Here is a 14,975-nt window from a genome sequence, read left to right on the forward strand (position 1 = left end):
ATTATCAAACTATAGACCTATAGCCATATTATCTCCACTGGCAAAAATCATAGAGAAATGCATTCACAAACAGCTGTTAAGCTTCCTATTAGAAAACTTATTAGCTAACAGCCAACATGGTTTTAGACCATTTCATAGCACCACCTCTGCTCTTTTATCCTTCTCTGATCACATTAATAAATATCGGAATAGTGAGCTTTTATCCTCCGCCCTCTTTATTGATTTGTTAAAAGCATTTGACATGGTAAACCACCAAGTACTCATTAACATACTCAAAAACCTGTCACTAGATACAGTAGCTATACAATGGTTCCAATCCTACCTAAACAGCTGGCAACAGGCTGTATTATGGGAGAATAACTTATCTTCTAACCTCCCGATTACCCTTGGTGTCCCTCAAGGCTCCATAGTAGGACCACTCTTATTTTCTATATTTATAAGTGAGCTACATGCTGCAATACCTCAAGCTACCTGTATCCAATATGCAGATGATTCAACATTAATATGCTCAGCCACTTCTCCATCAGATCTTCAGTCACTAACCCAAAATGTGTTTGATTCAGTTGAAAAATGGCTTCTACACCGATGTCTTATCTTGAACCCCAAAAAGACACAGCTTCTACTATTTACTCCCACCCGTAGATCCTCCCCACTTAATTTTACTGTTACATCAAGTAATGGTACTATTATCTCTCCGGATCCCACTACAAAACTACTTGGGGTACTAATAGATAACAACCTTTCCTTTGATTCCCATATAAACAGTACTACAAAAACAGTCAACAAGAATCTAGGTTCCCTCTATAGGATCAAACCCTTTCTAACCCCACTAGCCAGGGCCACTATTGCCCATACCCACTTAATCTCTACCCTACTATATGCCTCCCCTATATATACTAAACTATGTAAAAGCAACTTGAGCAAGCTGGCTATCTCCTACAATAACATTGCCAGATTTGCAACTAGGTCTTCCTACAGAACCCATCATTGTTACAATCTAAAACAGCTAGGTTGGTTAGAGCTGCCAAATCTTTTAACATTTAACCAACTAACAGTTGCCCACAAGATCCTATATCAACCTACTAACACACCAATACTGACAAATCTTATTACCCCCTATAGCAACCTAAAAACTTTATGCTCATCTAATAAACAACTTGTGCAAATATGTAAAACTAACAATTTAGCTGGCGAGACTCTGTTCTCTAACACTATTGGCAAAACCTGGAACTCTCTTCCCAGTGATCTAACTTCCCTTACCTCAAACACCCTATTTAAAAGCAAATTGAAACCATACCTTAAAACAAAATGGTTATGCCCCTGTGCTAACCCTGACTAACTACTTCACCTACTATTGGGTATTATTCATCTTATCTGCATGTGCTAGATACTTTTCTGTTACCTAAAAAGAGTATGCATCTGTACAGTTGAAAAATTTTTACTTGTGATTTCATTGCTATGATAAACTATACCAGATATGTACTAAATATGTGAATAAAATTCCAAAGTAAAGTAAAAAACTGTAATGTTCCTCGATTTTTTTTTTTGTAAATTCTCTCTTACTGTAAATAATATTGTAAATGTGGAGCTTTTCTCCCCGGCCCTCTACTGAAAATGGACATGTATCCAGTTGTACCAGCCCGGTCAACAAATGTAAAATAAAAAATAAAAATCTGGACAGCCTGAGGCTCACAGCTTGGTTGCTCCAGTTTCCGTGATTGCTAGGACTCCTGGACTATCCTCCTCAGTTGGATCTATTTTGGTGACTGCTCATAAGTCTTCCACCAGGAAGGTTTATCACAGCAAGTGGAGACATTTTTCCTTTTGGGCCTCTCAAAGGATTTTACACCCTTTTACAGCTCCTATTTCCGCCATTCTTGATTTTCTAGCTGATATTTTTCAGCAAGGAGCTAGTTCTTGTACTGTCAAAGTTCAGTTGGCTGCCATCTCTCATTTTCATGTGGGCGAGAATTCTGCCTATTTAGCCTCTTCCAGACTGTGTAAAGCCTTCATCAAAGGCACTTTTTTGTTACGCGCCCCCCCCCCTCCCGTCAGAGATCCTGTTCCCCCATGGGAAATTACTATGGTTCTCCAAGCTCTGGTCGCTCTGCCTTTCGAGCCTGCCGCAATTGCGGATCTGAAATTTTTATCTTGGAAAACAGCTTTTCTGGTGGCTAATACTGCTGCAAAAAGGGTTTCACATTACAGACCTTGTCCATGAAAATTCCTTACATGATTTTTCACAAAGACAGGGTTTCCCTTCGAACCAATCCATCCTTTCTTCCTAAGGTAGCATCACCAGTCAATATCAATCAGACCATCAATTTGCCTGTGTTTTTTTCCTAATTTTACTAACAAGATGGAATACAAACTCCACATGTTGGTGGATGTTCATAGACAGTTACGATTCTATTTACACAGGACAAAAAATTTCTGTAAATCTGATCAATTGTTTGTATCCTTCTATAAACCCCTTTTTGGGGAAACCTATCTCCAAAGTCACTGCAGCTTGATGGATTTCCTCATACATCCTGCAGGTCTATAAGGACAGAAGCATGTGTCCTCCAGGTCAGGTGAAAGCTCATTCCACTAGGTCCATGGCTATGTTTGCGGCCTTTTGGTCTAGAGAGTCTTTGGATGATATTTGTTCTGCAGCTACTTGGTCCTCCTCTCATACGTTTATTTCTCATTACAAATTGGATTTGACTTTCAGAAGGAGAGCATCCTTTGGTTCTGCGGTGCTCTGAAATATCCTTCCATGAGGGCCTCCCAGGAGTTTTAGTAGCTGGGGATTCTGTCCCACAGGTTGAAGACCAAATGAAGTAAACTACTTCAGATAAAGAAGTTATGTACTCACCATAACGTTCCATCTGAGTAGTTTTACTTCATTTGTCTTCAACCGTCCCTCCCTCCTTCCCCCGGAACTTGGCATATGATCAGCCTGCGGGCTGCAGTATATGTCACAAGTAAAATTTTTTCAGGTTGGGTTCTCAGTATAAGGTTCAGCAAACTCGATCTGGGAATGGAAGGCAGTGGAGGTGTATTATGGGTAAGAGGAGGAGTTTGGAGCTCTGAGCTGATGCTAGTAAAAGTTTCTTGCTCGGATCCGATACGGATCCGTAACCCACAGGTTGAAGACAAAGTAAAACTACTCCGATAGAAAGTTATGGTGAGTACATAACTTTTTTTATTTGTGTACGTCGCTTCAAATAAATAGTGTAAGTGTATTTAGAGATTTATTGAGCATTTCTTTTGATTTGTATGACTCCCTTTTTAGGGAAACTGTTAGTTTTTAATTTATAGTGCACGATCCTGAAGTCATAGATATATTTTCATTTGAACTGTTTTTACACAGTTCTGTTAAGATATACAATATGTTTCAACTTCCATGATTTACGATCGTTTATCACGCAATGTGTTATATGAATTTAAACTTCTTTGCAGTTGTTTTACAATGTTTTGTTTTTAACACGTTTAATGTTTGTGAACCATTACTCTTGTTTACATTGAGTGGGAGGGATGTTTTGATTGATAGTATTATCATGTGACTATGGTACTCTGATTGGTTGTTTCATTATTGTAAATAGTTTGATGATTATGTTTGCTGCTATAGTCTGATGAAGCAGAGGTTATGCTGCAAAAGCGCTTACCATTTTTTCCAGTAAAGGTTTGTATTGTTTAGCCATGTTTGGAAGGAGCATTTTCTTCTTTTTTTTTCTGGATTTAACTACTATACACACTCCAAACTTAACTGAGTGGTCTGATTTTTTTTCCTGTTATTTAAACAAATTACCCTTTAACAGACTACGACACAATGTATATAGTTATAACTGTCATTGCAGTATTGGGCTAATTGTCACAGGCTAACCTTGTTCTGTCAAGATGTTGTATTGCTATATTTTCTAAAGGCTATGTAGTCTTCACCTTATAGCTATATTCTTTCCTTTTCTGCTTCTTTATTAGGGACATTTAATATTAGCTGTATATCATTCATAACACTACATATTCTCTAGTGTGCATTTTCTGAGGAGCTCAACAGCAAATTGTTTAAATGTCTGTCCTTTGCTTCTGCACTAAATACTCAGAGTTGAAATTGCTTTCTATCAGTTGCCTGTCATTTAGCATGGGATACTGTTGATCTTTTGCAGTACGAATTAACGCTCTGTCCTTTCTTTTTACTTAGTGTGCATCTCAATTCAGTCTTGACATACAAAATATATGAAGGAAAGGCAGTTTTGTCATATTAATAAATTCTGATCCTTAAAGAAGAAGGCCACGTTTGTCATTATGAGCACCTTCTGTGCAGAGTCTGCATGTCCTCCCCATGGTTGAATGAATTTAAAGACATGCAGGTAGGTGTGTGGGTGTGCCTTCCTTGAAGGTTGGGTGCTGGGCTGGCAACTCGACACCATAAAAATTCACTGCCAATCATTAGCGGACTGGAGTTCCACTGTGGCGACCCCTACCGGGAAAAGCCGAAAGACCGTTCTGGTTGGATGTATTTCTTAATCTCATTGAGGTCAGGTGATCTCCAGTTCTAGTTTTTTTGGAGATGTACTACCTTTAGGGTCATCTGTTTTATGTATCCACCCAGTGTGATAAGCTAAGGACTCTGTCATTTAGGTAGATGAAGATGGACTGGTCCTTTCACATGCAAACTTTATGTGCTTACCGTAATGATAGACAGAAGGTCAGGTATGCATCTCAAAGATTAATCTTTCGCCTATTTAAACGTATCTTGGACCAGTGGATTGAAAATTGTAAATTTGCCCTTGGTTTGGCATCTACTTTCCTAATGGGCAGGGATAGCTTGTGAACACCCTATTTGTACAATTTCTTATCGTTAACTGTAAAATTCCCTGAGTTATTGACACGTTAGCAATATTTTGGGAAATATGGGGTAAGCTTGACTAGGTTTAAAATGCCTCTTGGGCATATACCCTTGTAACCACCTGTGAACCTATAAGAAGTCAAGTGTGACTAGACAAAAATTTTTTGTATTAAGGTACTTTTCCGTGTGTTAATAAATGCCCCACATTGTTGTCTTGAACTATTTTTTTCTCATTTAAATATTTTAATTTGTGTTCTACTTGGTGTTAGAAGAAAGTTCTATTTTTGATAGGTTTCCTGTATGTGTATGTGTTTTATGGGTTTGACACAAATGCTCACTAAGAAAAAAAAAAAACATTACAGTACATATTTGTGTCTGTCATCTAGTAAATATTTTTTTTAAATTTGGACATAATTAGTTTAATATCCCAGAATATGTCTAAGAGTAAGAGATGGCTACTTTATTTGTGCATATTCATTCAGCCCTCATTGATTTTGTGTTTCGGTCTTTTTTTTGTTTGTTTTTGTTTTTTCCATGGTTGTGAAGGTAGTTCATTTGATAACCGTTATAATGTAGTATCTTTATGCAGTGGATAAAAATTTAATTATGTAAGAGTCAGAGTAAGATAAATTAAGTAACTTGAATAAATGTAGCTAATTTGTTCCTGGTAACGTTCATGTTTTCTTCTTTCCAGCATTTAGCAAACTATGTGGAACAATATGTTCATACTGACATGGCACATGGACAGCAGAACGAAGGCTTTGTATGTAAACCTGTTTTTCTGGCACGGTGAGTAGTCAGAACATCGGATTCATCTCTGGCATGAATTTTCATTTTATTGAAATATTTTATATAGTTTGCTACAAAGTCCTAAGATGCTAAACCAGTGATCCAAAATTTCAGTAGGAACCCTGAAAAGTGACTGCTTATTGACAAAGGGGAAATGCATCATAATTTTCTTTTATTTTGACCATGTATTCTTTCTTCCACTCATTGTTTTGTGGAATATTCCTCCTTTTGTCAGCTTTCATTATCATAACCTATTTTAGAAATCTCCAAATTTGGGTGCTATCTAAAGGGAAAATGGGAGAAAGCTTTTTTTTTGTGTGTGTTAAATCATGAGTAGATTAGTGACTCGGTTGAGATCTCTGCCTCAGAGCTGCAGGGTTCAAGCCTGTTTTTTGTTTACTGTGTCTGTGTGGAGTTTGTGATTTCTCCATGTCTTTGTAAGTTTTTGTCTAGGTATTCTCGTTTATTCTCATCTCCTCCAGTCATGATGTTTGCATACTTCAACAGTTTCAATATTTATTGCATTTATTTTTGTCTTTGTGGCCTAAGTCATTGCTTACAAAGATCTGAAAGGATCAGTTCTTTCACTTGTTTACCAGCAGTATGTATTTATTTAATGTTTGTTGGTGGTCTTTGATTGTGATTTTGATGTTGGTCTTTAAAGCATGGGATTCTTCCAGTTTTTAATTTAACTTAGTGTGATTGATTGTGCATGAGAACCTTTTAGTCAGTCAGTGGTTTTGCCAGATACATCATTTGCTTTGGAATTGTGCTGTGGTGTTTGGAAAATTGTTCTAGCTGTGGTGAAGATATCCAGTGAGTTCAATTTTCTTTTGTCATTTTGTATAGGGCAAGCATTAAACAGTAGAATGTATGTTCTGGTAATGGTTAATTATGTTTTGAAGTGTACAGTTTAATGTTTTGTTTGTTAGCAGTTGCTGAAGGAGCACGACTGTGCAAGTAAGGGTTGAATTTTGTTTAATTGTTATTCAAGTGCAGTTTCTGAAGGGGCAGGAGAAGGAAAGTAAGAGCTGAATGTTCGTTTCCAACTTTTTCTTTGTAGCAGTTATCAAGTTATTTCTTTAAGTCTTGATTATAGTAGATATTAACATTTTAATACATATATGACATGTATAGGCCTCACATACATTTTCATTTATTGAACTTGTTACCTGTCTAAAGAAAATGCTTTCTTGTGGTGGTATTGAGGGTAAAATTGTAAAGATATCTATGTAAGTTACATTTTTTCCCTTAATTTTATTTTGAGTGTTTGTTTATGGTGTGGGGAATGTTTGATGGTAGGATGTCATGGATTTGATGGGGTGGACTGAAATATTTTGTTTTAAAGACTGCATGTTGGTGAATGTAGTTGGGGTACCAGTTTAAAATGCATGCTATGTGAAGTGGTCCTGTCTTGCTTTCATTCTTTACTGATGGGTTTGGAACCGATCCTCGGTTCTGACTCGGCCGTTTATACAAGCTCGAGGTCTTCAACTAGCTCGTGGCTTATTCCCTATGCCATGATGCTCTAGTGCCTTCCCCAAATCCCGTTACCTGCTGAAACAGATCAGGTGATTCTTCTAGCTCTGGCTAAGTTGAATACTCTTTCTTGTACAATTTTGTACTACCTTTTGATGTGCATAGCTCATATTAGTGTATTTTTTCTTATAGCGAATAGTTAATTAACTTTGGCTGTGCTAGTTAGTGTTTTTTGACTTTTTATCCTGGCCATTTTGTATTTAGGCCTACTTTCCCCCTAGCCCGTTTACTCAAGTAGTATTACTTAGTTAAATTGCCTTGAAAGTTGTTAAAACTTGTAAAATATCTGCCTTATATAAAAAATTGTTACATAGATTATCTTCTTATCCCTTCGCAATACCCTTTCTCCGTGTGCTTCCGACTAGACTATTGGTTCTGTTAGTCAGTCGCAGTTGCCTTTTTGTGTATTATTTAGAAGTGTGTTGTTTGTTGTATTAGTTACCCTTCCCTATATTGTAGCACCAAAGCGCTTTTAAGTTAGAGGGCCCCCTTCTTCTTCGTATGTGTGGTTATTAGTCAAACACTGTAGCTCGTTTTTTTTTTTTTTTTTTTTTTTTTTTTTTTTTTTTTTAATTAGAGCAGAGCCCGTTTAAGTTAAAGGGCACTTTTTCTTCTTCTGTCTTAAAAGAAAAAGTTTTTTGCTTAGTGTTAGCATATGTAGGACAAAAATTCTTGTGCGTTTCTTTTCTCTGTAATTATAAGATAGTTTTTGCATAGTTGAATTTGGCTCATTTTATATTAGATAGCTGTCAGGACTATATTGTTTTTTCTAGTCAGCTGTGATAATGTCTAAGCAAGGTAAACCGTCTGGCTTCAAAAAGTGCCCCAAGTGCAGCCAAAAGATGTCAATCACAGATGGGCACACAGACTGTGTTTACTGCCTGGGGACAGTCCACTTACAGGAGTCATGCACCATATGTCACTCTTCAGCTCACAGGTACTGCATGAAGGAAAAAAATTAATTTTGAGATGACTGATTAAATCTTCCTTTACAGAAGCTCTGGAACAGGGTCAAAGTTCCCAAAAACAGCCTACTTCCCCAACATTTGATAAGACTAAAAGTTCAAAAAGGTCATCCTCTTCTATCTCAGAAGGATCAGAGCCACTAAAGCACCTAGGATGTCTCTGACAGTTTCCAGACCTATTGGTTCCAAGGAACCGTCTACCTCGGCTCCACTGGTTTCAGAGCCGTTGGTTTTGAGGTCTCCTTTCTTACAAGTTACAGCTTCCCCCAGCGCCTTCATCTCGGTCATCTTGAAGCCTCTCTGATTTGGATGTGGATCACATGGTGCAGAGACTATTGAGGACACCAGCGCTGGCAAAACTTTTATCAGAACCGACCCAGAGGGCCTTGGAACTGACCAGACCTGTCCTTTCTACTTCGATTCTTTCTCCGACCCGAGCTGCAGGATCAGAGCTGGAATGCGTGGAGCTGAATGTGGTGGAACCGTTGGAGCAGAGACCCAGTCCGGATCTTTGCCTCCAACTGCTCCGACAACCTCGGTGTCATCTGATCCTGCCTCTCCGGGCCTCGGAGCGTGTGAGTTCCGTCCCTACCTCGGCTTCGGAGCCTACCCCTGTGGTACCTGGGGGTCCTTCCGGTACTTCGGAGCTGGAGGTTTCTTTGGATTATGGGCGGTGGGCTTTCGAGGCTAGGGCACCGGTGTCCATCTCCACACAACCGATTCCATACAGGCATACAGACCCAGAGCCTCAGGATGCCCCAGTGGCCGAACCCAGCTCTTCTGAAACCTTTCCAGAGTACCCTTCCGAAGAGGTCCCTCAGGAAGAGAGCATGCAAGTGGAAGCATTTGGACTCCATGCAGGAGTCCGTCACAGACCTTGATGATTTGGAAAGGTCCCTACGATTGCCGTCTGAGGATGTCTCCTTTGTTGACATCCTAGAGATCCTTAAACAGAGGCAGCTGAAAGACCATCACCCCTTCTGAAGAGGAGTCAGTTTGCATGAAGGCTTTCGGGTCCCGACCTTCCCCCACTTGGGTGTGTCTGCCTTTCGATGAGCTTATGGACTTAATTTGTCGGAAGGGGTGGGAGTCTCCAGACACAGTGGAGCCCGTCCCTAGGAGGCCAGATAAGAAAGGTGTCCCAGTAAATGCTATGGAGGTGGTGGCAGACACCAAGGAGGAGTTGTTGCAAACTTCCACTTCTTTTCATCCTCTGAACAAAGATTCATGCACAATGGACAGATACAGAAAGCGCATGTTTTCTTCAGCAACCTTTACTCTCAGGTCTCTGAATTACCTAACCCACTTAACTAGCTTACATAGAGATCTCTTTAAGGAGCTTGGAGATGCTCTTCAGGATTCAGTAGCGGAGGGGATAGCAGACAAGGTATCTTCCCAGCTCTCCCACCCTTAATTCCATAGTGAACTCATCCACGAGGCTAATTTCTTATGCAACGATGGAGTGAGTAGTCAGTGGGTTCAGGAATAGCCCTTAGGAGACATTCCTGGATGCGTTTGTGTAATTTTGCGGAACCCTTCAAGTCATTCTTTAACACCCCTTTCGATGGCTCATCTCTGTTCGGGCCTAAAGTCAGAGACACTAACCAGGTCTGCACAGGAAGAAAAAACTTTCTGCTGTTGGAGTCTGTTTTTTCCACCCCTTCTAGACCCTATCCCCAGGGTCAAAAGGGGGGGAGATGTGGTTTCGGAAATCCCAGAGAGCTTTTCCAGACACACGTGGTGAACCTTCTTCCAGGGGCAGAGGAGGAGGTAATAATGGAAGACTCCGGCCACGCAGCAGAGGAGGTCCGCAGAATCAGGGCGACCAAGATTCCTTCTTCAGTAAGCCCTTTCAGTGCTTTTGAAAGGTGGCCCACCTGTCCCACTCTGGAGGGAGTCGTGGGGTCATTTATCTTTGTACCCAGACGCCTGACTAAAAATAAAAGACAAGTGGGTACAAAGCATCATATCCAGAGGCTACTCAGTACCCTTTTCCATGCCATCCCCACAAAGCAAAAGGATCCCGGATGTTCCACTCAGTCACTGGGATCAAGCAACCATAGAAGTTGCTAGAAAAAAGTAATCCAACTGGACCCCGCAGACCAGATAGGATCCGGGACTTACTCAAGGTTCTTTTTAGTTCCAAAGAAAAGAGGGAACTGGAGACCCCCATACTGGATCTCAGCAGACTGAACAAATCTGTAAAAAAAGACAAAGTTCTGGATGGTAACACTACAGTTGATACTTCCTTTTCTGGGGAAAGACAATTGGATGTGCTTTATAGACCTCTAGGATACGTACTACCACATAAAAATAGGCAGGCCATCCAGGAGTCACCTGCGCTTTCGGGTGGGAACCAGTCATTACCAATTCCAAGCTCTACCCTTTGGCCTCACTACAGCTACCAGAGTGTTCACCATATGTATGGCAGTGGTCACAGCTGGGTCTATATTACATAATTGAAGAGACATTTCTTCGAATATGTAATCATCAACCCCTAAACACCGAAATGTGAAAACTGCGAACGGCCAGAACCGCATATTTTTTCCTAGGGAAAAAATTCAGTTGGCCATTCCTGGAGTTTACCCTTTACCCCAGCGTAGAGCGATCTCAGAGTTGGTATATTTAGTTAGGGGGGTGTGGAGAGCATAGCCCCCCACATAAATTACATTTGAAGTGTTTGTCTTGTTTCTATGGCCCCACAAATTTTTTCCCTAGGAAAAATTTTGTGGTTTTGGCCATTCACAGTTTTCGCATTTTGGTGTTTAAGGGTCGATGATTATATATTCGAAGAAGTGTCTCTTCCATTATGTAATATAGACCCGTCACAGCTCACCTGAGGCGTTCAGGATTCCAAGTGTTTCCATACTTAGACAACTGGTTCCTCTCTGCCACCACCAAGCATGTAATCTACTAATACAAGCAAAAGACACCACCTTACAGCTTTTTACCCATTTGGGGGATTACTATAAACTACGAAAAATCTGCCTTATTGCCATCTCAACATATCGTTTTTATAGGCACAGATTTAGACACTTCTACAATGACGGTAAAGCTTCCGGTAGAAAGGATACAGGCCCTTCGAGCACAAGTGTTAGATCTCCTCTGCAGAAGAAAAGCTCAAGCAAGGGATGTTTTGAAAGTACTGGGCACGATGGCAGCAGCAATCAAATGTAATTCCTCTAGCTTGAATGCACATAAGAATTCTACAGTGGCTTCTTTTTACACAGTGGTCCATGCAAGAACTCCCAGTGTCTCACCAGATAATGCTGACGGAATCTTGCAAAAAGACCTGTGTTGGTGGCTTCACTCAGACCAAGTAACATTAGGCTGACCTTTTGTTCTCCCAGCTCTACTAGCCACTGTGACCACGGATGCTTCCCAGATAGGGTAGGGGGGTATTATCAGGGAAGAACAGCTCAAGGCACATGGCAGAATCACGAGGGTTACTTGCACATCAGTGTCCGAGAGATGAGAGTGGTGCTTCTAGCTTTGCAAGCATTTCAGGATTCTCTCCCTTTAAGAACAATTGCAATCCAGACGGACAACATGTCCATTGTATGGTATATAAACAAGCAGGGAGGAACCAAATCTTATCCCTTTTGTCGAGAGGCCCTGAGAGTATGGCAGTGGGCAGTGTCCTCCCAACACTTTCTGATAGCAATGCACATCCCGGGGAAATCCAACGTGATAGCGGACAAACTCAGCAGAGAAATATTAATGCCCCACGAGTGGTCCCTCAAGCAAGAAGTAGCGGAAATGATTTTCCAAAAATGGGGCCAGACTTGCTGCAATCTCTGCCACATCCACAGACACAAAATGCAGCAGCTACTTTGCCCTAATTCCCCCTCCAGGGAAACCACCATGGGATGCACTTGTGCATGATTGGCCCCTGGGTCTTGTCTATGCTTTTCCCCCTTTTCCATTTAAACCCAAACTTCTTCAGAAAGCCAGCACATTGGGAAGGACCTTAATACCAATAGCCCCTTACTGGCCTTGTCAAATTTGGTTCCCCTTTTTGCAGCCTCATCTTCAGGAGGAACCTTGGATTCTGGATCCAGTGCCGGATCTTTTGATTCATTCATCAGGAGTTCCTCATCCATCCCTTCAAACCTTCAAGTTGACAGCTTGGCTGCGCCTATTCCAAATATAGCCATGCTGCAAAATCTTTCGTCCGCTCCACAACACATTTTAATTTCTTCTCACAATACTTCAACGAGAAGGATATATCTTAGCAAATGGAAAATATTTTCAATTTGGGCATTAGAGAATCATATTGACCCTTATTCAGCACCTATGTCTTCTATTCTGGAGTTCTTGACAAAACTTTTTAATGAGGGGGCAGCTGCAGCTACTATCCGAGTTCAGTTGGCAGCAATTTCAGATTTTCACCTTGGAAATGATGCACCAAACATTATGTCCCACAGACTGTCTAACGCCATTCTGAGAGGCACTAATCTTTTAAGACCACCTATTAAGCCCTCACTACCACCATGGAATCTAAATTTTCTTCTACCTAAGATAATTCTCCCCCTTTTGAGCCTGCATCATCATGCGAGTTGAAGTTTTTGACATGGAAGACTGTTTTTTTGGTAGCCATCACCTCAACTAGGAGGGTATCGGAACTACAAGCGTTATCGATCAACCCCCTTACCTATTGTTCCACAATGACAGGGTAACATTACACACAAACCTGTCGTTCCTACCGAAGATATGTTCAGAGTCCAACTTAAATCAGTCTATAGATCTATCAGTTTTTTTCCCAAAATATGGCAATAAGGCAGAATATATGCTACACCAACTTGATGATCATTGACAATTACCTTTTTATTTGCACAGAACAAAAGGATTTAGAAAGTCTGATCAACTATTTGTTTCATTTTCAGATGCCAAAAATGGTGCATCTGTAGAAAAAAACACTTCATCTAGGTGGTTATCAGACTGTATTTCGTTCACTTACAGTACAATGAATAAAAAACTGCTAAATAAAATAAAGGCTCACTCTATGAAGTCGGTTTCCACCTCTCTTGCTTTTAGTGCCAAGTTGCCAATAGGTACCATTTCTGCAGTGGCAACTTGGGCAAGGAATCATACCTTTATCACTCATTACAAAGTAGATTTCTCCTCCGGGGACAGGGCCTCCTTTGGGTCCACTGTTCTGAAGAATATACTCCTGTGAGACACCCAACAAGATGGTGCTAGGGACACTGTCCCATCAGTAAAGAATGAAGGCGAGATGGGACAACTTCACATAAAGAAGTTATGTACCTACCATAACGTTCCATGCATACCTCAACCGTACCGATTCTCTCGGTTTTCCCCTGTTTTTGTGGTCCAAATAATGAGGTGCCACAATTCCCGAGTGGTGCACCTTAACTTCGGAATCTCCCGGCTTTTTTTCTGTTTAATTCTTTTTCCGAAATTTTTTGGACTGCCGTCATCACGCGGAGGTGTGCACAGTGATATCAGCTTCATTCAGCCTGTCGGAATTGTTCTGGGTCCATCTACAAGAGGGGCGGGACAGACAGAAGCCTGAATACTGTGTGAGTTACATATTCTCTTCTTCCAGAAGAAGCACTGCGTCTGCTACATTTATATATTTCTAGGTAAAGCACTGAGCTGCAACTGCTACATTTATTTTCCGTACAGTAACACCTGCATGGGAGACCTTGCTAAAGCTATGATATTAAGGTACAATCTTGATCGTAAGCATATTAAGTTTAATTTGCACAAGAACTGAAGAACACCTTTTTCTTAAGAAAGTATGTTATGGGTTGTAGGGGATCAATATTATTTTGTCCTAAAAAGAACAATATGCAAATTTTATTAAACAAGATAACAGAATAGGTTTTGTACACAGCAAACACGCATTAATTTCCGTTGTCTGCCATTCAGAAGTGGAATGAGCGTGAGCTCGCAATTTGAATTGCGTTCACTGCATGTGTTTTATCGGAAGCGCTGTACTTCATTCCCTCAGCTCCCTTTGTCCGATTGCAAGACACATTAATAAATGCGTGTCAGTTATGCAAAAAAGTCATAATTCTGGGAGAATCTAAAATCAATGCTCTTTCATTTAAAGAAAATCAAATGTGCACATTCCTGTCACAATTAAACCTCACACAAATTATATCTATCCCTACTATATGTACCCCAAGTACGGGAAATGACTCCTTTCTTCACTTATTCATCACTAACACCGCCCAATAAGATTATAGAAATGACCTGCTTACCCAATTTCATCAGTGCCCACTATTTATTCATGCCATTCTTTCATTCAAAGCCGCTTGCTTCTCTACAATAACAAAAACATATGCATTTATGAAGGACTGTAATGTACAGACAGTATGTACAAAGCACAAAACAGCAGACTCAACATGTATGTGCATGTAGCTCTACGTCATGTCATAAGATTCAGGATTACTTTTATGTATTCTAGGGTGTAAATTTAGTATCAAAAACAGAATATGTTCTGCAGAAGAAACACTTCACCAAGACTGCATGGTGGATAGACTGACTTCTTGGGAAAGGGTAAAAATGAAAAGTAAGTGCGTCACTAAAATCATCTTAAGAAATAACTTATCCACAAACCATTGTCCATCTTTTGTGAATCGTACACAGCTATATAGTCCCTGTAAGCCTCTTCACTTCCCTGATAAGCTCTTACTGCTCATATTCAAATACAGCATATCTTCCCTTTATTCTAACCTTGTGTCCAGAACCTGAAATTCTATCCCACTAACAATAAAACAAGACCAATTATTGCAGTCTTTTAAAATACAGCTAAGATCTCATTCACCCAACTTCTAGCATTGCACCTGGATAGCATATTTCCTCTTTCTTCCCTCTAATTT

General features: G+C 40.3%; 1 protein-coding gene across 2 annotated transcripts in view; it reads left to right on the forward strand.

Moving 5' to 3' along the window:
- SIN3B (SIN3 transcription regulator family member B) overlaps nucleotides 1-14,975 on the forward strand; it is a 1,843,877-nt gene that overhangs the window by 1,696,004 nt on the left and 132,898 nt on the right. For both annotated transcript variants that reach the window (XM_044090740.1, XM_044090739.1), the window contains one exon: nucleotides 5,526-5,620. In XM_044090740.1, coding sequence (XP_043946675.1) covers nucleotides 5,526-5,620 — 95 coding nt within the window. The remainder of the gene's footprint in view (nucleotides 1-5,525; nucleotides 5,621-14,975) is intronic.

The sequence above is a fragment of the Protopterus annectens genome, chromosome 13.part0 (genome assembly GCF_019279795.1).
Source record: "Protopterus annectens isolate FY-2018-M chromosome 13.part0, PAN1.0, whole genome shotgun sequence".
Taxonomy (NCBI): Eukaryota; Metazoa; Chordata; order Ceratodontiformes; family Protopteridae; genus Protopterus; species Protopterus annectens.